The 25,011-nt window shown below is 48.5% G+C and overlaps 1 protein-coding gene across 1 annotated transcript in view; it reads right to left on the reverse strand.

Annotated features, from left to right (window-relative positions):
* The window catches only part of LOC146808987 (sialic acid-binding Ig-like lectin 13), a 435,230-nt gene that overhangs the window by 382,592 nt on the left and 27,627 nt on the right, over positions 1-25,011 (reverse strand). The window contains exon 2 of the mRNA XM_085614274.1: positions 12,959-13,152. Coding sequence (XP_085470400.1) covers positions 12,959-13,127 — 169 coding nt within the window. The 5' untranslated portion in view covers positions 13,128-13,152. The remainder of the gene's footprint in view (positions 1-12,958; positions 13,153-25,011) is intronic.

Raw genomic sequence — 25,011 nt, forward strand, 5'->3', positions numbered from 1 at the left:
GAAGGTTGAACCAGTCAACGTGGTGTCGGCAAGGCTCAAACAGAAATGGGACAAAAAAGGGGCGGGAGCCACCGCTCCGGAACAACCGAAGTAATGCGGGTACTGTGGGGGTCTGCCACATGCCGCGGCGGAGTGTCCGGCACGAGGGAAGAGATGCTCGGGGTGCGGTCATTTTAACCACTTCGAAAAGGTGTGTCGGTCGAAGAGATACCGCAAGCCTCGCCCAGCAGCAAACGCCATTGACGAAAGAGAGCCTGCAACCAGCGACATGGATGACGATGGTGAGGAGGAAAGAGTGGTGCACAAAATCCACATGATAGGCACCGCGACGCGTATGGCACGACGCCTCCCGCAATGCAACGTCCAGGTAGGGTCGCAAGAGATCACCGCAGTTGTGGATACCGGAGCCAGTATCAACATCATGGCCGCCACACTGTACAGCACAATGCACCCAAAACCAGTTCTACACCCGTCAACTATAACCGTGTTTGCATACGGTCAAGAGGCACCGCTGAAAGTGCGGGGACGTTTCAAGACCATCATCTCCCACAGAACACGGTCGATCACATCCAACATCTACATCACAGAGGATGGCCAGGGCATGCTCCTGGGATGCCGGGCAGCAGAAGACCTAGGAATAGTGACTTTTGCGTTTTGGGTGCACCAAGACTCCATGCACCACATCCTGGGAGAGTTTGAAGAGGTGTTCCAAGGGATAGGCAAGTTTCGCGGCAAAGAAATCCACCTTCACATAGACCCCACCGTCCAGCCGGTAGCCTTGCGACACCGGCGGATAGCATTCCACCTCAGACCATTGGTGGAGGAAGAGCTGAAGAAGCTTGAAGCTGACGGAATAATTGAGAAGGTGTCAGGACCCACCCCGTGGGTGTCTCCCATAGTGGTGGCAAGGAAGCCTAAGCAGCCAGGCGCAGTCAGGATATGCGTTGACATGCGACTCCCCAATGTCGCAATCAAGAGGGAGCGCCACATCACTCCCACCATTGACGACCTAATCGGGGAAATGGCGGGCGCCAGGTGGTTCTCGAAATCGGATCTCCGGTCGGGGTACCACCAGCTGGTACTAGACGAAGCCTCCCGAAACATTACCACGTTTTCAACACACGTAGGACTCCGGCGATACACCTGTTTAAGCTTCGGAGTATCAAGTGCCGCCGAGGTCTTTCAAAACATAATACAGGAACTCATCGCGGGGATCCCGGGAGCAATCAATGTCAGCGATGACATTATGGTCCATGCGAAGACAGTCCCAGTACACAATGAGCGACTACTTCAAGTGCTGCGTCAGATTCGAGAGGCTGGCCTCACGTTGCATCGAGAAAAGTGTGAGTTCCTGTGTAACAAATTACAATTCTTTGGGTACACTTTCTCTGCGGATGGAGTAAACCCTGATCCCGAGAAAGTGAAGGACATCAAAGAAGCGGCCGCCCCCACGAACATTACTGAGGTTCGGAGCTTCCTAGGGATGGTCAACTACTGTGGAAGATTCATCCAAGACTTGGCCAATTTGACAGCCCCCCTGAGAGAACTGACAAAAGAGTCCACCCCGTGGACGTGGGGCAGCGAGCAAGCCCGGGCCTTCGAAAAAATCAAGGAGGCGCTCTCAGAAGTGACGACACTCGCGTTCTTTGACCCTGCCAAGCTCACATTGATCGCCGTGGATGCTGGTCCGGTAGGACTGGGTGCTGTTCTCCTACAACGGAAAATGCCTCAAGATGAATGGGCTCCGGTGGCGTTTGCCAGCAGGTCACTTACCGAGACGGAGCAAAGGTACTCACAGATAAAGAAAGAGGCCATCGCAATTCACTGGGGCTGTCACCATTTTCATCTCTACGTGTATGGGGAACCATTCGTGGTATCAACTGACCACAAGCCCCTAGTCTCACTCTTCTCGGGTTCCTCTACAAAACCACCACCAAGAATTGAGAAGTGGATGCTCCAATTACAAAACTACAATTGCAAAATAGAATACCAACCTGGGGCATGGAACCCTGCTGATTACCTCTCCCGCCATCCTCGGAAAGCCACTCCCCAAGAAATGGAAGAAGCAGCTGATACTGAGGAGTATGTGAGATGCGTCACAGCTCGATCGTGTCCCATACCTGTCTCCATGGCCAGCCTCCAACAAGCCACCAGCCAGGACGAGTGTCTGCAGAGGGCCAAGCAAGCCGTCCAAAACAACAACTGGAACAGAGCAAAGAAAGAATGGAGAAGCCTGACACCCATGGCGCAACAGATAATGGACAGCTTATACCATGTAAGGGATGAATTGACCGAGGACAACACTGGGTGCCTGCTGAGGGGGCATAGACTTGTTATCCCGACGTCGCTGACTCAGAGGATGGTAGACTTGGCCCATGTCGGCCATCAAGGCATGGTAAAAACCAAGTCGAGACTCCGCACAAAAGTCTGGTTCCCCCTCATGGATGACCTTGTAGAAGCCACTGTTCGTGCTTGCCACCCGTGTCAAGTTACAGGGGAAGCACCCAGACCAGCTCCCATTGTCATGGAGCCTCGGCCGAAAGTCCCATGGTCCCAAATAAGTGTTGGTTTTGGCAGCCTACCGGACGGGCGCCACACTCTTGTGGCCATTGATGATCACTCGAAGTATCCGGAGGTGGAAATACTGTCGGCACTCAGCGCCAGCGAAGTAATTCCCAAGCTAGAAAAAATAATGGCCACCCATGGACTACTGAGAGAGATCCGGACGGACAATGGGTCCCCATTCCAGAGCCAGGAGTTCGCAACGTACCTGCAAACATTGGGCATCTGTCATCGGAGAATCACGCCCGAGGGCCTCAAGCAAACGGGGAGGCGGAACGGTTCATGAGGACCCTCAATAAGGTAATCCGCATAGCTCACGACAAGAACCAGTCGGTGGAGCTAGCCATTTTCACCTTCCTTCGAAGCTACCGCCAGACGCCTCACTCCACCACGGGAGCTGCTCCCGCACACCTGCTGATGGGAAGAGTGGTCACGGACACAATACCACACCACCCGGAATGGCGACCGGAAGGCCTGGACGACAGTACCATTGATACCCGACGCCAGAGGCCATATGCGCATGCCGATACCCGACGGAGAGCGGCAGCACCTGACATGGTCCCAGGTGATGTTGTGCTAATCAAGAACAGAACACTTGGAAGCAAGTTCAGGCTGAGGTTTGAAAAAGAACCATGGACCGTGGAAGCTGTCAAAGGTACCTGCATCACAGCCGTTCGGAGAGGGGAGAGAATCACCCGGAATGTGTCGTATTTCAAAAGAATCCAGCCGTCTCCAGGAACTGGGGGCACGAATCAGGAGGCTTCCTGCGACGGCCCCGGGAGTGCGGAGAGTTCCTTGGCGTCAGATGTGTCCACGGACAATGCGTTGGGTTGGACCACCCCACGGTCCAGCGAAACTAATGTTCCACGGTCAGTCCAACAACCAGAGGCGTCACCTAGGGGCGGAAGTGATGCTCCACCGGACTGTGAAGGCAGTGCCGCCAGTGACCGAGTGGGTGGCAGTCCAGGTAATTCGCCGACCCGGGGAGCGTCCACGTACAACCTACGGCATAATCCAAAGCCCTCCTGTCGCCTTAAGGACTATCTCACATAAGACTGTTTTGATTTAATTGCACTGAGTTAATAAAGGGTAGTCATCGGGGTCGGGAGTATTTCTAAGCCCGGAGTATTTCGGAAAGTCTTATTTCACTTTGTTTTGTTTTTGTGTGTTGGGGAGGAATGTGATGTCGTGACACTGACGCGATACGCTAGGGGGTGCGCGTCAGGTCACGTGGCTATCGATAATAAAAGTCGGTCGCGCACGCAGGTACAGCAGAACGGCTGCGGCGGCGGACCAAGAACTACATCCCCTGTGTCCCCGCGTCTTATTTACGCTAACAGGCCCAGTGCTAGCAGTCCAGCGTGGTGAGCGCTCACGCCCCATCACCCCCGGTACATAACAGTCACGCAAGCACCTAACATGAGAGTGACGTACTTCACAACTGTTCTGTATTGCGCTTAATTAGTTCCAATTAGGGTCAGTGTCACAGGATATTTTCCCGACTTCCCCTTCTCCCTGTCAACATCCAGAAGGAGGAGAACTACAGCAGTGCCTACAGAGACGGCCGTCATCAAGGTAAAGACTACTTTTGAAAGCCCTTTTTTATCAAGTAATTTTCTTCAGGATAGTCAAATCCCTTCTTGCGTCCCATGGAGGATATTCAACCTTCATTTAAAGATAACATACACTGTTTTGTGAATTATACTCTGGATTTTTTTTAAATGCCATTAAAGATATGTTACGAATATCACGGCTCCGGTAGCCATTTCCACTTTCGAACACATGCCTGCCGCTGCCCAGCACCTAGCGCTGCCTACCGCTGCCTAGCGCCTAGCGCTGCCTACCGCTGCCTAGCGCCTAGCGCTGGTTGGAGACCACCACTCACCTCCTCCACGCCGCCGCCTTCAGCCTGCTGCCTGCGACCTCGCAGGTACCGCCTGCCGCTCTCTGCCTGCGGCAGCTTCCCCTTCACGCCCGCTGACCACCGCCGCTGACCAGGTCACGCCCCCTCCGCTTTTCCCGCCGCCGCTGCCCCGGTCTCCTCCTTCCTGCTCCCGCCTGCAGTCCCGCCTCCCCGCCCTGCCCATTGGCCACCCCGCTCCCGCCTCCTGACTGACCCTCCCTCCCGGCTCCTTATTTAAGGGGACCGTGGTGGGCTGGTCAGTGTGACCCCCTGTGCCCCCACAGCCGGTCGCTCCCACTCCACTGCTCTGCCGCCTACCTGCCTGCTGCTGCCTAGCACCTAGCGCTGCCTACCGCTGCCTAGCGCCTAGCGCTGCCTACCGCTGCCTAGCGCCTAGCGCTGGTTGGAGACCACCACTCACCTCCTCCACGCCGCCGCCTTCAGCCTGCTGCCTGCGACCTCGCAGGTACCGCCTGCCGCTCTCTGCCTGCCGCAGCTTCCCCTTCACGCCCGCTGACCACCGCCGCTGACCAGGTCACGCCCCCTCCGCTTTTCCCACCGCCGCTGCCCCGGTCTCCTCCTTCCTGCTCCCACCTGCAGTCCCGCCTCCCCGCCCTGCCCATTGGCCACCCCGCTCCCGCCTCCTGACTGACCCTCCCTCCCGGCTCCTTATTTATGACGCCACCTCAGCGACCGCGCAGCGGACGCGCGCAGCGGGAGCGCCGATTGAGCGCCGAAGGTAAGCCCGTCTGCGCCCGTCCGCGCCTGGCCCGCGCCCAGCGCCAGACCCCCTGGCCCCCGCGCCCGACGGCCCCCCCGCAGGACCTACAACTTCACCGCACTCATCGCACTCAAGACCGCCCGAGCCCCCGGATGCTACCGAGCATCCCCGCGCCGCACCCACGGACCCTTCGTCTGCAGATCCTGCAACTTCTCCCGCCTCCGAACATGCACCGCACCCACCAGGACTGGAAGCAACAACCACCTCAAGTGCATCATGCTCAACACCCGCTCCGTCCACCACCACGCCGTTGAACTCTGGAACCTCCTCGACACCGCATCTCCAGACGTCGCCTTCCTCACAGAAACCTGGATGAACGCCTCCTCAGCCCCCGACGTTGCCATTGCCATCCCGGACGGCTACAAGATCATCAGGAAGGACCGCATCAACCAGATCGGAGGAGGCATCGCCATCGTACACAAGAGCACCGTTCGCATCTCGACTGACTCCATCGACACATTCAGCGCCGCCGAACACCTCCACTTCCAGATCCACACCGACCCCAAGACGACCCTCAGAGGCACCCTCATCTACAGACCCCCGGGACCGCGCGCACAGTTCTGCGACGACATCACGGACTTCATCAGCCCACACGCCCTCCCCTCCACCGACTACATCCTCCTCGGGGACCTCAACTTCCACCTGGAGAACAACAACGACCGCAACACCACCGCCCTGTTGGACAACCTCGCCAACCTCGGACTCAAGCAGCTGGTCAACACCGCCACCCACTACGCCGGCCACACGCTCAACCCTATCTTCTTCTCCAGCATGCACGTCTCCTTCAGCCACTCCACCGGACTCCACTGGACCGAACACAGCTGCATCCACTTCAGCTTCGCAAAGAAGACGGTCCACCACCACCCGAAGCAGGTTCCTCACAGGAACTGGAGCAAGATCACCGCCGAACAACTCACCACCTCCCTCAGCCAGAACCCACCCGTCAGGACAACGGACCCCAACACAGCAGCCCGCAACCTCACGCAGTGGCTGACCACAAGTGCTGACGCCCTCGCCCCACTGAAGCACCCAATCACCAGGCCCAGAAGCAAGAAGGCTCCCTGGTTCACCGACGAACTCAAGGACTCCAAGAAAGCCTGCCGCACCCTCGAGAAGGCCTGGCTCCTCGACAAGACCGCCGACAACATGACCGCCCTCAAACTCGCCACCCGCAGACATCACCAGCTCATCCGCACCACAAAGAAGAAATCTCTGAAGGAACGACTGGACAAGAACGCCCATGACAGCAAGGAGCTCTTCCACATCGTCAAGGAATTCTCCAACCCCAGCACAGGCAACAACGACATCACCCCCTCACAGGACCTCTGCGACTCCCTCGCCTCGTACTTCCACCGCAAGATCGCCGACATCCATAACAGCTTCGGCACTCAACCCACGCACCCATCGATCAAACCCACGCACCCAGCCGCCATCCTCCAGACTTGGACCGAGGTTACCACCGTAGACACGACAAGCACGATGAACACCATCCACTCCGGATCTCCGACCGACCCGTGCCCCCACCACGTCTTCAACAAAGCAGCCCCAACCATCGCACCCCACCTCCGAGACATCATCAACACCTCCTTCAACACAGCCACCTTCCCGGAAAGCTGGAAGCACGCCGAGCTCAGCGCACTACTGAAGAAACCAACAGCGGACCCGGCCGAACTCAAGAATTTCCGCCCCATCTCACTCCTTCCCTTCCCGGCCAAAGCCATCGAAAAGGTCGTCAACAAGCAACTGGCCGCCTTCCTCGAGACGAACGGTTCCCTCGACCCATCGCAGTCTGGATTCAGAGCCAATCACAGCACCGAAACCGCCCTCATCGCAGCCACTGATGACATCCGAGCCCTGCTCGACAACGGTGAAACAGCGGCACTCCTAGACCTCTCCGCTGCATTCGACACTGTATGCCACCGCACCCTAGTCCAACGCCTCAACGACACCGACATCCAAGGGAAGGCCCTGGACTGGATCACTTCATACCTCTCCGGAAGGACACAGAGAGTACGCCTCCCGCCGTTCCGCTCGGAGGCCACCACAGTCATCTGCGGGGTCCCGCAAGGCTCATCGCTCAGCCCCACTCTCTTCAACATCTACATGAAACCCCTCGCTGCCATCGCTCGCAATCACAACCTGAACATCATCTCCTACGCCGATGACACTCAGCTGATCCTCTCCCTCACCAAAGACCCCGACACCGCCAAGGCGAACCTCCACGAAGGGATGAAAGACGTCGCCGATTGGATGAACAACAGCCGCCTTAAGCTGAACACGGACAAGACGGAAGTCCTCATCCTGGGACAATCGCCCGCCGCATGGGACGACTCCTGGTGGCCGCCAGCCCTAGGCACCGCACCCAAGCCAACAGACCACGCACGCAACTTGGGCATCATCCTGGACTCTTCCCTATCAATGACCAGACAAGTCAACGCAGTCTCCTCATCTTGCTTCCACACACTCCGCATGCTCTGCAAAATCTTCCAATGGATTCCGACAGAGACAAGGAAGACGGTCACCCAGGCCCTCATCACCAGCAGACTGGACTATGGAAACACCCTCTATGCCGGAACCACAGCCAAGCTTCAGAAGAAACTCCAGCGCATCCAGAACGCCTCCGCCCGAATCATCCTGGACGTCCCCCGACGCAGCCACATCTCGAGCCACCTGAGAGACCTACACTGGCTCCCTGTCAACAAGAGGATCACGTTCAGACTCCTCACCCATGCACACAAATCCCTCCACGACCAGGGCCCAAGGTACCTCAACGACCGACTGACCTTCTACGCGCCCACCCGCCAGCTACGTTCAATGAACCTCGCCCTCGCCGTCATGCCGCGCATTCGGAAAGCCACCGCCGGAGGAAGAACCTTCTCCTACCTTGCGGCCAAGACATGGACATGGAACTCCCTGCCCACCCACCTGCGGCTGACCCAGGACCACCTCGGCTTCAGGAAACAGCTCAAGACCTGGCTGTTCGAGCAGTAGCAGACCCCCTTCCCCAAGCGCTTTGAGACCCTTCTGGGTGAGTAGTGCGTGATACAAATGACATGATTGATTGATTGATGAGGGCGCCCGCTCCTTGTTCTCTTACTGTGAATAAACAGGCCTTAGGAGTAAATGGCAAGACGTCCCTCTATAGGCGCACCCATATTTATTATTATCAGTTTTTCTTCACGGCTAATAGAAAGGTTCCCTAACCTATCCCTTCTTAAACGGAGCAACCATGTGCGCTATCTCCCTTGGTTTCATCTATACCAATGTTTAAACCTGCCAACAAATGCAACTCATTGTATAACGAGCATTGCAAATGCAACAGGTCGCGCATTTCTTTTTACCCCTTCCCCATCCAACACTCTCCCTACTGTTGCACTCACTGGAGTGGGAATTGTAATAGTTACCCTTCCGCTATCCAACACTTATCCGACTGTTGCATTCAGTGGAGTGGGAAAAGCAATTTTCACCCCTCTGCTATCCAACACTTTCACTACTGTTGCAATCTTTGGAGTGGGAAGAGTAATGTTTGCCTACTGCTATCCAACACTTTCGCTACTGTTGCTCTCACACGAGTGGGAATAGTGAATGTTACCCCTCCGCTATCTAACACTTTCCCTATTGTTGCACTCACTGGAGTTGGAACAGTAATTTTTACCTGTCCGCTATCCAACACTTTCTCTACCGTTGCACTCACTGGAGTGGGAATAGTAATTTTTACCCGTCCACTATTCAGCACTTATCTTACTGTTGCATCCAGTGGAGTGTTAATAGACATTTTCAGCACTTATCTTGCTGTTGCATCCAGTGGAGTGGTAATAGACATTTTTACACCTCTGCTATCCAACACTGTCCCTACTGTTGCACTCTTTGGAGTGGGAATAGTAATTTATGCGCCTCAGCTATCCAACACTTTCCCTACTATTGCTCTAACTGGAGTAGGAGTAGTCATTTTTACCCCTCTGCCATCCAGCACTTTACTGTTGCACTCACTGGAGTTGGAATAGTAAAGTTAATTCCTCCGCTATCCACCACTTACCCTACTGTTGCACACACTGGAGTGGGAATACTTATTTTTACCCCTCCACTATCCAACACTTTTCCTACTGTTGCACTGATTGTATTGTGAAATTTAATTTTAAATATTTTTTAATAGTTTAATGTTTTAATGTATTATAGATTTTAGTTTTTTTATATTTTAAATCATTAATATATATTTATATTATTTTAAATGTTTAACATAAATTAAAAATAATAGCTTATTAATTCTTTTAAAGTATATATATATATATATATATGTATATATATACATTATTATGTCTGCGTGTTTAATTTTTATGTTTATTTGTTATATTTTATTTAAATGTATATCAATTTTTTTTGTTAGAATTATATTTAATATATTTACTATATATTGTTTTTTTATATTTATATAAAAGTCAATATTTTATACCATTTATATTTTTAACATCGATATTTTGTCATCAATATTTTTGTACTTACCTGTTTAAGTATAGGAGTCGATATTTTTGTTGCATTTATTTTTTACTCAATACTTTTTACATCAATGTTGTGTCAGTGAAATGCATCAAAATACATGGGGGAATGTATAGAAATGCCCATGCACTACCCATCTAATGTCTACCCAAAGCAAAGTAATTCGTGCCAGCGCTATGCTTTCAATTGCATTGCTTTTTATTTACTAAACCACACAAACCCATGCAAATCAACTTTGTATGGGTTTGAAAATGCTAAAATGTATTTTGCATCAGGATTGTGCCCCAACGGTGATGCAATTCTGATGCAAACTCTTACTCAATCTGGGTCAAAATACTTTTACTCTCTGCTCAGACCAGTCCTGTTGATTGCATTGCATTCGGAAAGAGATCTGATATGATTTCTTGAACAGGGTTTCAGTATCACCCATTTCTGCTTGCTAGTCATATCGTAGGATTGCTTATCAAGTATTCATGTACTGTAAAGTCTGCCACAGTACCCAGCTTGTATTTCTCCATTTATAAGGTGCTAAAACAATAAGTCACATAATAGCACTAATGTAAGAATTTGGATTGTTAGTTAAGGGGGTTGACTGTCCACCCTGAGCAGCATACACAGTAATTGTCATGGTGAACCACTAAAATCACAAATGTAACCTGAGCTCATCTCCCTGGTAACAATGGCACAGATCACACAGGCTTAACTTAGAGGTAATGTGTAAAGTATTTATGCAGTACCAAACCTAGTAATAAAGATGAAATACAAAGCAAGAAAAATCCCAAACCAGTTTAGAACAAATGAGTAAAGGCTAATAAACAAAATGACATCAACATGACAACAATCCAATTAGGAGAACCAGAGAAATTATTTTTAAATGTTTAAATAAAAATAGCACCAAAAAGCCTTAACAACGGCAGTCAACTGGTCGCTGTAAATCAGGACCTAGGCGTGATTTGAGGCAGATCGCGATATAGCGAGTTTTGAATACAGAAACTCGGTTCCTTACTGTTAGAAGTTTAGAAGTTTTAACTTAAGACTTAAGCACAAAATTGGAAGTACAAAATCTTCAACTGGGCAATACAGCAGGCTGTAGGCGGAAAGGGCTCCAAAAGGTCAGATAGCCATTGGACAAGGTCTTGGTTAAGGCAATAATTGTTGCTGGGAAAGCTCAGAGCGGCAGAAATGCAATTTGTGTGCAGTAGAAAGGTCTATTGCTGGCTGGATACTTTTGGTACCTCTATCCCGAGGCAGCAGGTGGCAGGCTGCAGCCAAAGAGGGCTCTCGAAGGTTGGACACCTTCTTTGCAAGGTCCTGATGAATCGGATTTGCTGCTGTTGAAAAGCTCTGAGTGGGCGGAAGCTGAATATTCAGCCTGGCAGTAACACAATTTGGTCAGATCAACCTGGCAGGGTTGTCCCAGTCCCCCTGAGGACCAAGGAGCCAAACGTTTCCAAGTTACAGGTTTTCAGGGGATAATGGAGAAGTCCAACAATGCCAAACCAAGGTTCAAGGACCACAGGGACAGAACACAGGGGTACAGGACTCACTCCAGGCAGGTAAATGGTACTTGTCAAACCTTGTTCACTTTAGAGTAACACTGGGGTTTTCTGAAGTAAGTAAATATGTAGATGAATGCCTTTGTCTCCTGGGTTGACTTATGGAAATCAATGGAAATTCTAAATTAAAAAGTACTGAACTTCTGTGTTTTTTGAGTGGTTGAAGGAGTGAGACAGTATGAAATTCACCCATCACTTTTAATCTCAGTTTTGGCTGCATTTATGCATGAAAAACTCTAGTTCATCTGCTGAAGTACATGGACTAGGCACTGGGAGATCTTGGTAGTGCTGTTTTGACTCTTGTCTCGCCAGAACTGGATATGGGTATCTTCTATATACAGTTGGAACACCTGTTACAGTGTACCTGTCGCTGATTGAAATGGCTTAGTAGTTGAGGAAGAGTACACATGTTAATGTTAAACAATACACAAGAGAGGGGTGCTCAAGGGAGGGAACAAATGCTACCAGGGGTAAGGATGACTCAACCGATCTAGTCCTGGTCTTTGAGTACAGTGTGATGCCTGCAATATTTCACGTCCCTTATGTTGGTTTTGGATGATTCTGTGAGTCTTAATGATTTAATTACAGTTTGATTATCACAGAAGTGATAGTTTAGTTACCCATGCTCACAAAGCTATCTTATCACTTCCCTTCCCAAGATTTTATTGGTAGAAGAAGTTTGGAGAAGTGTTGCCAGTTTGACAAACCTCAAGCCCCTCAGAAGATTTTTATAGAACGGGCAGAGTTGGCATGTTTAAAAATCCCAAATACACTCCAGATTCAAATGAGGAATTCATCATCGCAGAAGAGTCACTCAACTCAGAGCATGGGTCTAAGGATGACCTGGGTATTTTTATTATACCGCTTGGACTTAGCTTCTCTGTGGTCTCCAGAGATTTGCATGAAAATGTAAACACCAATTGTATAGAAGGGATAAGAATGATTGATTAAGCAATTGACCTTGAAAGTTGGAAATGTAATTCAGAGGTTTTAGAAACTTGGAATTCATTTAACTCAGGTAGGTCTTCACGGTGTAATTTAGATGTGTGTATTTTGTTTTTAAAATACAATAATTATCCTAATTCTTTGTAGATCTTCAAGGTTTCCTTCGTACAGCTGGGCGTCTCAGTGATACCTTAGCAAAGTAGCCTCTCCTGGATGTCTTGTAGAGTATTTGTGTCATGTTTAGTTGCTGACTAGCCCCACTCCTGCCCTGGGTTTTGGTTAGTGTGTTTCTGTATAGCAAGTTCTCAAATAAACCATGTATTGGTTGCTGTGGTGCCTTGATTGATTTTATATTTGGCGGGAGTTATAATGCCTCGGAAAGATGATAAATTGTGATTAAAGTCGCCCACCAAAAATGCAGTCATTTCACAACATTCTGTATCGAATTAAATTCCTATGTGCTAATGATTCATAAGTACCAAAATACATGGGATGGGTGTAATAAATGAAAGATAAAAAGTGAAGCTGCAGTCAGCTATAAAATAATATATTTATGTTAGTGGAAAGAGAATGACCAATTGCTATGTGCCTGTGTCTGGCACTGTATGGGCCAATAGCATAATGCCTCAAAACATCAGCAAAAACTTTACCTAGTATATCATTTTCCATGTCAGGCATGTTTAGTTCAGATATTTTAGATTGGCACGTCACACTTACCGTTCCAAAGAACGGACATCACAAGAAGCCCAACACAGGCCATAGTTGGACGTGCACAGATAAGTGAGATATTTCCAAAGGTAATCATTCCAAGAGGCTTCTTGTGTTCCTGCAGGGCACAACACAGCTGTGAGGGGGGAAGTGGCATGACATGTTTCTGAAGTGGCATATCCAATGTATTTCAAAAGGTCAATCTGAGGAGGGAAATAATAGAAAATTGCACTTTAGTCCTCTATTATCATGATATATAGAGCAATACACATAACAATATATCCAACACATAATAATATATTAGATGAGTTAGGTTTTTACACCAGGCAGATATCCTACAATGTGATGTCCATTGGGCATCCAGCTCCTTTATTTACTTAATAACTCAGGAGAAATTTAGATAACAGTTGACTACATCAGGAACATTTTGACAAAAGTGTAATGCATATTTGTTGCACAAAGAAATTCTTAAATCTGTTCCTTATTTTCCCTGATTATGGAGGTCTCTGCTGGATTTTCCTACACGGTCCTTGCATGCTTAACATTGCATACCCCAGCATGGAAATTATGCATCCGAAAGGCTGTCCTAAAATTAATGGTGGCAATTCTGTCTGCAAGAGAAGTCACTTGTCAATCAGGTGTTTTGAATTACCTTTATGAACTAATCAATTACTTAAAATTAAAAAGCTCTATGACGATTCCAAAGGCAAGGCATATTGCAAACAATGCTAGAGTTGATGACACTGAGATTCATAATATTCTAAAAACTATAAACACAACAGTTAAGTTCTACTGCCTGACAGCATACCATGTTCAAAACAGATGCACCTTTAACACCTTCCTGATAGAGCAGCACTCAACAAAGTCCAGTTAACGAGATACCCATTGCTGAGTGCATAGGTACAGAACAAGTCTGTAACTATGACCTTAAAAACAATTTAACATGTAATATTCAGCAATCTTTTTAGGAATTAAATATCCATACAAAAATACCAAGAAATGCAAATATAATGTGAGTGTTCAAGATATTGAAGATTCAAACCCATGGGATATTTCTTAGGGTCATCTCTAGAACAAATCATAAATGAGCGGATTGCAACCACAAATCACATGTTGAAGAGTATCCCTAATAGTCAAAATCAGGAGTGGCAGGTGGGCCTGCTGATGGATTAAGGAGCTTGAAAAGGCTGAAAAAACAAGAAAAAGACTCACAAGTAGGAATCTTTGGTGGATTAAGTGCTCGAGGTGGGGGCTACAAGTAACTCCAAGCATGACTTCAAGAGATGTCGAGAAGTCAATGCTCTTGCAGAAATGCACGGTGACAAGGAGTTCCGGTTCCACGCTACTCATGAGGGCCGCTTTGCTGGGGACTCGGGTTGGCCTCTGAGATGTCTGGAAATAGTCTTCCTGGGCTGCAAATACTTCGGAGTCTGGAAGGAGCTTCTATAATGCAGACTGGCAAATTGCTTCATGGGTGCCTGCCAAGCAGGGAAGTCACTCCTTGACCCCAAGGGAGATTTCTTCAGTCCTCTAGTAGAGCGCCGAAGTTCCAGGATTCAGCTTCAGAGTTTCGTCCAGGGATATCTAAAGTTCTGGTTACGGAGGTTCCTTACTTATACCTAAGGAAGGGGTTGGACCAGTTTCACGCCAGAGCAGGGGCTGGAAGCCCCTGGACCGGTTTGAGCTGGACTATGCACAGGGACACCAAATGTGCCCCCAGTGCAGGACTTCAAAGCTCTCAGAGAGTGCACCCACCCAGCCCCAATACACATCAGCCTGGCTGGGAGGTGGTTACACCTCCCTGTAACAGGAAACCTATTGTCCAGGCCTCCCCTGCCAGAGTTTCGGTCAGCAGCAGGAGGCCAGACCTGTGTCTGTGGTTGCAGCATCCATTTTGTGATGCCAGGGCTCTGTTAAGTTTCTACCGGGTAACCCAGAACTACCATGTCTTTCCCTCTAGAAGGGTGGAATTCTACCCCCGCAGCCAGAACTGGTGGGGGGTAGGATTCCAAAGTGTTTGACACCAAACACAACATGTTTCTGTGCAGCCATCACAAAGTTAGCATTTACCGCGAGGTTGTAATGCACTTAAGAGTATATGGTCAAGCTGCATTACAAACAGCATCAGAGAAGAGTCTCCGAACACTGCAGAGGGGCTCTGCTCATGCAGGGGCACCCTCTCACATAAGAACCAAGCACTCTGCCTTCAGGATTGATAAGGCCTGCCATAGGTTTATATTTGTGTATATATATATAGTGAAGGGGTGCATGCACCACATTACCCAGGCTGCAGTAGCAGACCTGTGGTGTCATTTTAGGTGGCTTTCCAGGGGTGGCATAATACATGCTTCAGAACCTGGTAGGCCTCTGGGGTACCTATGCCCTGGGTACATAGTGTACCACAGACTAGGGACTCACAAGGGTACCTCAGGATCCAATCTATTGTGTACATAAAGTACATGCAATCAATTTAGAGAGGAAGCAGCTAGGCTGGGGCCCTGAATAGCAGGGTCCCAGCCAGACTAAAGTCGAAAAACAGTGAAACACCAGCAAAAAGTGGGGGTATACATGTGAAGCAGATCCTACTCTCCTACACAACCCTCCACAAACGCAGGGACATTAAACTAACCTTGACCAGTTGAGTCTTCATGTTCTAAGTGGAAATATCTGGAGAGTCCATCTGCATTGGCATGGTTACTACCAGGTCTATGTTCCACTGTATAGTCCATCCCATGTAGGGAAATGGACCACCTGAGCAATTTGGGATTTTCACCCTTCATCGGTTTTAGACATAAAAGGGGCTTATGGTCTGTCTGAACAATGAAGTGAGTACCAAACAAGTATGGCCTCAACTTCTTTAGAGCCCAAACCACAGCAAAGGCCTCCCTCTCAATGGCTGACCAATGTTTCTCTCTGGGGGTCAACCTTCTGCTTATGAAAGCTAATGGTTGATCCTGACCTTCATCATTCAACTGTGACAGTAAAGCCCCTACCCCCAACTCAGATGCATCTGTTTGGACAATGAACTTTTTGGTGTAGTCAGGACATTGCAGAATGGGAGCAGTGCACATGGCCTGCTTCAGGTCAATAAATGCCTTTTGACAGCTGACTGTCCACTGAACCTTTTTGGGCATTTTCTTAGAGGTTAAGTCATTCAGGAGTGTCACTATTAATCCCTACCCCTTGACAAATCTTCTATAGTACCCAGTCAGGCCTAAGAAGGCTCTCACCTGAGTCTGGGTAGTGGGAGCAACCCAGTCCATTATGGTCTGGATTTTGCTCTGGAATGGTTGAACCTGGCCTCCACCTACAAGGTGGCCCATGTATACAACCTGACTCTGCCCTATCTGGCACTTAGTAGCCTTGATAGTTAGGCCTGCTTTTAGCAGGGCCTCCAAAACATTCCTCAGGTGGACCAGGTGATCCTCCCAGGTGGAGCTAAAGACAGCAATATCATCTAGATATGCTGCACTATAGTCTTCCAGGCCTGTAAGGACTTGAGTCACCAACCTTTGGAAAGTGGCAGGTGTATTCTTCAAACCAATGGGCATCACCACAAATTGATAGTGCCCACTAGGGGTAGAAAATGCGGTCTTTGGCTTTGCATCATCAGCAAGTCTGATATGCCAGTAGCCAGCTGTCAGGTAAAATGTGCTTAGAAACTTGGCTGAGGCCAAAGTATCTATTAGCTCATCTGCCCTGGGGATGGGATGGGCATCAGTCCTAGTGACTGCATTGAGACCCCTGTAATCCACACATAACCTCATCTCTCTCTTGCCATCTTTGGTGTGAGGTTTAGGTACAAGGACTACTGGACTAGCCCAAGGGCTATCTGAGGGTTCAATAACTCCCAAATCCAACATATTTGGGACTTCTGTCCTTATACAGTCCCTCACATGGTCAGGTTGCCTGTAGATCTATTCTTCACAGGCAGACTGTCCTCAGTGTCCACTTCATGAGTTCACCAGGTGGTCTGACTTGGATTCAGAGAAAACATATGTCTGTACTGACTGAGAAGTTTTCTGCAGTCAGCTTGGTGCTGGTCAGTGAAGCTGACTGCCAAGGCTACACCATCAACTGATCTATCATCAGGGTTCAGAGAAAGCAGGTCAGGGAGTGGGTCACTCTCTTCCTCCTGTCCTTTATCAGTATGCATGAGCAAGCCCATGTCTGCCCTGTCAACATATGGTTTCAGTCTGTTGACATGAAGTACCCTGTGGGGACTCCTAGGGGTGCTAAGGTCTACCAAGTAGGTGACCTCCCCTTTCTGTTCAACAATTGTATGGGGGCCACTCCATTTGTCCTGGAGGGCTGCTGGTGCCACAGGCTCCAACACCAACCAACACTTTCTGTCCTGGCTGATAAACAGTCAGTACAGGCTTTTGGTTATGCCAGGCTTTCTGTAATTCCTGGCTAGCCTCAAGGTTTTTGGTTGCCTTTTTCATGTACTCACCCATCATGGAGCAGAGACCAAGTACATAGTCCACTATGTCATGTTTGAGGGGCTTGAGAGGTAACTCCCATCCTTCCTTAACCAGACACAATGGACCCCTGACATGGTGACCAAACAAAAGTTCAAAATGGCTGTAGCCAACCCCCTTTTGAGGCACCTCCCTGTATGCAAATAAAAGGCAGGGCAAGAGTATGTCCCATCTTCGCCTAAGCTTTTCTGGGAGTTATTTAATCATGACCTTTAAGGTTTTATTGAACCTTTCAACTAAACCATTGCATTGTGGTTGATACGGTGTGGTGAACTTGTAGTTCACTCCACACTCCTTCCACATTGCAGTCAAGTAACTAGACATGAAGTTTGCATCCCTGTCAGATAATACCTCTTAAGGAAAGCCTACTCTTGAGAATACACACAAGAGAGCCCTTGCCACCACAGGTGCTGTAGTGGTCGTTAGGGGAATTGCTTCTGGGTACCTGGTGGCATGGTCCACCACCACCAATACAAACCTGTGCCCAGATGCTGTCTGAGGATCCATGGAACCAACAATGTCAATCCCCACCCTCTCAAAGGGAATCCCCACCGCAGGTAGTGGTATTAGGGGGCCTTTATGGTTCCACCTGCCTTGCCACTGGCTTGGCAGTTCACACAGGAGCGACACAACTCCTTAGTGTCTTCAGACATTTGGGGTCAGTGAACATGAGGGACAATTCTCTCCTTAGTCGTGTTCTGGCCCAGGTGTCCTGCTAGGGGAATATCATGGGCTAGTGTCAATAGGAAGCCCCTAAACTTCAGAGGTATAACCAACCTCCTGGATGCACCTGGCTTGGGGTTTCTACACTCTGAATAAAGGAGTCCATCATCCCAATATATCTTATGGGTGCCACTAGCATTCCCACCAGCCTCATCAGCAGCTTGCTTTCTGAGGGGTTCAAGAGAGGGGCAGGTTTTCTGCTCCTGGCTCAGATCAGACCTGGGAGGGCCCCCTCTGGGACAGTTCCTTATTCAGGCTCAAGATCATCTCCCTGAGGAGACTGATCTGCATTCTGAGTCAGGTGGGAAGGCACAGTCTTAACCCTACTGCTCCTTCTCTGGGGAGGCACCTGGTCCATTATTCCAGAATCCAGGGCCTGTCCAGTGTTAGAAATTTTGGCCTGTGACCTAGTCACATCAAAGACACGAGCAGGGATCCCTAACATTCCTGCATATGTCCTGAGCTCCACTTCAGCCCTTGCTGAAGTTTCTAGATCATTGCCAAGCAAGCACTGTACTGGTAGGTCTGCACTTACCACAACCTTCTTAAGGCCAGTTACCCTTCTCCAGGAGAAGTTAACAACTGCTAGAGAATGGTATGTTCTGACATTGCTAGCATTGTTCACTTGGTTCATTTCACCAAGTATAATCTGCCCAGGATCCACAAGATCTTTTGTCACCATTGTTACACTTGCTCCTGTGTCCCTGAATGCCAAAGCCTCTATTCCAGTTATTAAAGGCTGTTGCCTGTATTTGCCCACATTACTGGGACTCACAAAGGGGTACATATCTATGCCTCCATCAAAGACTAGAACAGCCTGAGTTGGAACTCTGACTAGGCCAGAGTCCATCTCAGAACCCAGGATCAACCCTACTACACCCTTATTCTGGACATTACCACCACCAATTGTAGCTGTACTAGTGGGAACAGTTGCCTTAGGGGCAATGGTAGCTGGAGTAGATTCTTTGGACTTGGTGCAGTCACTGGTCCAGTGAGTTTTCTGCTTACAGATTTTGCACCATGGTTTCTTTTGGCACTTTCCCTTGTTAGACTGTGAATCCCCACCTGAAGAATATTTTTGGGGGCCTTGTGAAGACTTCTGGTCTTTACCCTTTTACCCACCCTTGTCAGAGTTTTGGATCTTGCTTCTTGGGTTCACCACCTTGGTTCTGTACCTTCTGCCTCACCTTGGTTCTGACCCACTTGTCTGCCTTCTTTCCCAATTCTTGGGGAGAGGTCAGATCTGAGTCTACCAGATACTGGTGCAACAGCTGATTCTGACAATTATTAAGGATCTGCTCCATCATAATCAAATTGTACAATCCTTGATAGTCATGCACTTTGCTGCCAAGTAACCAACCTTCCAGAGCCTCAGTAGAACAATCTGCAAAGTCTACCCAGTCTTGATTCTGTGCCTTTTGGGTATCCCTGAACTTTAACCTGTATTGCTCAGTGGTTAGGCCAAACCCATCAATCAAGGCACTCTTCAGACTGTTGTAATCATCTGCCTTCTCCTCTCTAACAGTGAGGAGCTTATCCCTACCTTTGTCTGCAAAGGAGAGCCATAAGATTGCTGCCCACTGCTCCTGGGGGACCCTTTGTACTTTACAGGCCCTTTCCAGTGCAGTTATCCATTTGTGGATGTCATCCCCACTCTGGTAGGGAGGGATAATCTTATTCAGGTTTCTATGGTCATGAGACCTCTCCCTATCTCTAGGGATTTTGCTGCCACCATGGGACTCTAGTCCCATCTTTTTTCTAGCTCTGTAGAGCTCTAGGGTACCTTATCTAGGGCTACCTGCTTTCTTCTGATTTCAAGCTTCCTCATACATGAGCAGTCTCTCCCTTCTCTCCTGAGAGGTTTCCCTCATATGAGAGGAGATTGAGGTTCCTATGGATGAGTTAGAATGGTTAGACTCCCTGGAGGAAGATCTTGACCTTCTTGGCCCACCACCAACTCTCCCAGGAGGGACAAAGAGGGGTCCATTGTGGTCCTCTCCATCGCCTTCTAGGGGAATTGGATTTTCCAGGTCCAGATCATTGTCATCTGCCTGGCCAGCCTCAGAGGTCAGATCTTGGGGAGTTGCACCCCTAGGCCTTTCCTTATGAGCTGCCCCACCCACTCTGCCTAACCCTTCAGATCCTAAAGATCTGCTAAGGTCATCCAGCCTGAGTACCTCTATGAGATACTGGGTGGTTGGACTTTTGCCTGTCTTCAGTTTCCTAGTTGTACATAATGCTCTCAATTCCATGAATGGGAGGTTATCATACTGGGAATTTAGAAGCCCATTGGCTTCTGGCAAGGACCTACTGGTTCCTGGCATTTCTAGTGTGGTGTGGTGTATTGCACTACCTACTCTAGCGTGGCCTACTAAACTCTCTTGAGTTGTAGAAAGGGTGTGCTAAGCCCTTAACACACAACTCTAAGTTCAGTAGAACCTACTGTTATTCTAAAGCTTGTATTTTATGTACCTAGGGCACCTTTAGTGGTTTTCAGTTAGTCGCTCAATTGAGATTATCTGGTAAAACAATAGCAAGCTGGAATGCCGCACGCTGCACACCAATGTGAGAAGTTGGCCTGGTATATCCTGTTCACTAGTTATAGTGGGCACCCTGTACCAGTCCAAACAATCCCTTATTGGTTATAGGTTAAAGACAACCTTTATTGAAAGCTATCCTAGTGGTAGCTATGGAGAGCAGCCTTCAGGCTAAGTCTTGCAGGAATGTAAAGCAGCTTATTTTACGAGTCTATAATCTCTTGAGTTCCTAAATGAAAGATATCCACACCAGGTATATATATAAAATATATGTATTTATTACCAAACACACCCTCCTAATCTCTTTATGAGACTAGAGGTCAAAACACATAAGTTAGACTTCAATATTCACAGTAAAATAGCACAAATACACGTCAGGCCCTAGGGGCGAGCCAAACCATATACTAAAACAGTGGTATAAGAACCACGACATAACTACACACAAGGCCTAAATCCTGTAGAATCGCTGGGATCCCAAGGAACTACCCAAGGTAGTGACACAGGGGACCCACGGGGGCCATGTGCAGTGTGTGAACACAGCCGCGAGCTCCTGTTAGCTTCTATGGGGAAAGTCGCGGTTAGATGTTTAAACATTAGGGACACTTAGAAATGAGTCAGGACCAAACCCTTTTGGACTTAGGAAATTCTAGGGCTAGCACCCACGGGAGCACCGGAGTACTCGTGTTACCTTACCCAGGGAAGCCGGGTGCATAGGTGTCTTTTGGTGTCGGGTCGCGTTGTTGATTTCAATGGGAACTGGCGAAGTAGTGCTGCTGCAGTGAAGATGCGAAGAGCCTGAAGAGATCCAAGCCTGGATCGAAGATGAGAAGAACCTAAAAGCACAGGGGATGGACAGATGCCCACCGATATCTACACTATGCACAGGGACACCAAATGTGCCCCCAGTGCAGGACTTCAAAGCACTCAGAGAGTGCTCCCACCCAGCCCCACTACACATCAGCCTGTCTGGGAGGTGGTTACACCTCCCTGTGACAGGAAACCTATTGTCCAGGCCTCCCCTGCCAGAGTTTCGGTCAGCAGCAGGAGGCCAGACCTGTGTCTGTGGCTGCAGCATCCATTTTGTGATGCCAGGGCTCTGTTAAGTTTCTACCGGGTAACCCAGTACTACCATGTCTTTCCCTCTAGAAGGGTGAAATTCTACCCCCGCTGCCAGATCTGGCAGGGGGGTAGGATTCCAAAGCGTTTGACACCAAATATGACATGTTTCTGTGCCGCCATCCCAAAGTTAGCATTTACCGCGAGGTTATAATGCACTTAAGAGTATATGGTCAGGCTGCATTACAAACAGCATCAGAGAAGGGTCTCTGAATGCTGCAGAGGGGCTCTGCTCATGCAGGGGCACCCTCTCACATAGGAACCAAGCACTCTGCCTTAAGGATTGATAAGGCCTGCCATAGGAGTGACTTATAGGTTTATATGTGTGTATATATATATATATATATATATAGTGATATAGGTAACCGATATCACAGTAAGGGTTGCATGCACCACCTTACCCAGGCTGCAGTAGCAGACATGTGGTGTCATTTTAGGTGACTTTCCAGGGGTGGCATAATACATGCTTCAGCCCCTGGTAGGCCTCTGGGGTACCTATGCCCTGGGTACATAGTGTACCATATACTAGGGACTCAAAAGGTTACCTCAGGATCCAATCTATGGTGTACCTAGAGTACATGCAATTAATTTAGAGAGGAAGCAGCTAGGCTGGGGCCCTACATAGCAGGGTCCCAGCCAGACTAAAGTCGAAAAACAGTGAAACACCAGCAAAAAGTGGGGGTATACATGTGAAGCAGATCCTACTCTCCTACAGAAGGGTTCTGCTGTGTTGGAAGTGATCAGAATGCTTCACCCCAGTTGAAACATTTCATGGGAAATGGTCATCAGGAGGGAGGGCACCGGGTATCCCATTAGCATCCTATTCTGAGTGCGTTTACTGGTCATAAAAAGGGCACCTCTGGCACCCAGAGCTCACATCTCGACAGGACTGGAAGAAGGACTGCCCTGCTGCTCCAAGTTCCCGATGAAGAGAGGCTGCACCTGCTGTACAAGGAGGGAAGCAAAGGGGAAGGGACTTGCCTGCTGTGTCCTGCTCATTGAGAAGCTCTTTCCTGGGCCCAGCTGAAGCATGAGACTCAAAGAGTCAATAGGCTGGCCTCATGTTTGCCGCACAGAGACACAACAGCTGTAGAAGCTTTCTAAGGGCGTGTGGTAGCCCAGTTTGATGGATCATTGCTCCTTGCCATCGTACAGCACCAGGGACCAGGACCCGATGCTCAAACATTGCAACCAAGTCTGTTGGACCTGTGATAGTCATATGTAATTATGGTTGGTCAAGAAGAAGGCAAGCTAAAGACCAAGGACGGATTTTGAGTGACCACAATGCCGGACGACTGGTAGCCCAGTGGCACATGGACGTCGGTCAGGCTTGGAAGGACCTCAAAAGTAACCCTGGGTGGAAAACTACGCTACGCTCATGGAGTGTGTGTAGCAAGCGCAACTACGCGAATCGCATGTAGCACAGTGCAAAAACACATAGCGTAGCGTGCATTTTTTTCTCACTCGCGATCCTCAACGTCAAGTTGGCGGCCGCGAGCGAACAAAATCAACATCCCGGCGAGAATTTTTCCTCGTTTGCATTCGGCAACATCAAGTTGCCGATCGCAAGCGTGAAAATAAACCTTCCGGCGAGATTCTAAACATGGGGAGGTCAGGTTTCTTATTGCGAGTGTTGCGTATGCACGCTTCCGCTCGCGATGAGAAACTACCATTCCGCGTTGAGAAAGCTGCCGCTCGAGTACAAATATACTAGAGCGGCAGAAAACGACCGTTTGCACTGTGCATGATGCCGTTGGCAATAAATGAACAGTGTGGACAAGCATCAGGCACTGTGCAATCATTGCGAACAGCATTTCCCTAAGTGCACTTCGCGTAGCGTAGCGTGACTACGCGCACCACGCCCAGGGTGCCTCGAAAGATATTGACCCCTGTGTGCAGAACTGCCTCACCAAGCCCTTGGTTAAAGGAATATCTGCAAGAAGACCCCTGTCAACTACATTGAATCTACAGCATATTTTAGCATTTTCAACATCCTATGTCCTTTGCATTAGGTCCACTTCTGTAGGAGCCTATGGCAAAAAGACAAAGTGCTTGGAACTGACTGGAGGCTCCTTCTTCTTTGGAAGTATCTGTTTCTGAGACCTTTGCTGGTCCCCTTGACTAGCTCCCTCTCGGCGATGATTGCCAAAACAAACTCTAACCAACATAACTAGCCAAAGTTTTTGTTTGCTCAAAAAGTTTCTATCAAAGTAATTGAATTTGCCAATGTATGTACGCTGTTTAGTAAAAAGTTTGTCATTAACTGTACCTTTTAAATTCTGTGTCTCCAGAACTCTCCAATGGATCTTTGTCATTTTGGTGTCTAAAATATATATAAGAATCTGTATCTCAGTTATTTCGTCTGCAACTGTTTCAGAGCTGTTTAAATGCTTTACACATATTCTGTTGCTGTTCAGAGCCACAGCTGCCCAGGGTTGAGCTATGGGTTTAACAATCAAAACCTACTGGTCCAAAAGTGGTTGGGAATTGTATTGAATTGTGATGTCGTACAACCTCACCATATAATACACCCCATTTCCTCACACATATTACACGTAAAATGTGATTTTTTGTGTTAAACAGCAAAATATGAATGTTATTAACCGCAAACTAGCAATAGGTTCTATTGGTCCCACTGAATTATTATTTATCAGGTACGCTAAATAGTAGCTACACTTGTAATCAGAGCTTCTTGGCCTTGCAATGTTTTGTGCTGTTGAAACCCCAGAAAGCTATTTTAGAGCAATGCTAGTGTTAGATGTAGATGGAAAACTTTCTACTGATTGCTAAGGCTTGCACCCCCTAGGTAAAAGAACATTTGGAAAAGTAAGGTTTTTGTATATTTCTGCTTTTTGCTGAAACATGAGTCATTGACTTAATGTTCTAGAGGAGCTAAATGGTTGTACCTGGTATCTCAAGCTTCAAGTATGAAGACTTTTAGCATAATTAAGGCCTAATTTTAGAGCTATCAGCCCCTTTAGGATACGGATGAGCCCATCAACCATGTGTAGAAGTTACCTTGATGGAATATGGTGTGCTTATCGCTGGCCTACAAGTGCACTCTGATCCCAAACAATTGGGAAAATTAGGGGCTTGTACTGGGCATTAGAGTCATCATATCACTGTAGATTTAGCCATTCACATGACAGAGTAGGGTTGTTGAGAAGGTCTTAAAAGAAATACCACTTAACTATGTAAGGCAGTA

This window comes from Triturus cristatus, chromosome 7, assembly GCF_964204655.1.
Source record: "Triturus cristatus chromosome 7, aTriCri1.1, whole genome shotgun sequence".
In the NCBI taxonomy this organism is placed as follows: Eukaryota; Metazoa; Chordata; class Amphibia; order Caudata; family Salamandridae; genus Triturus; species Triturus cristatus.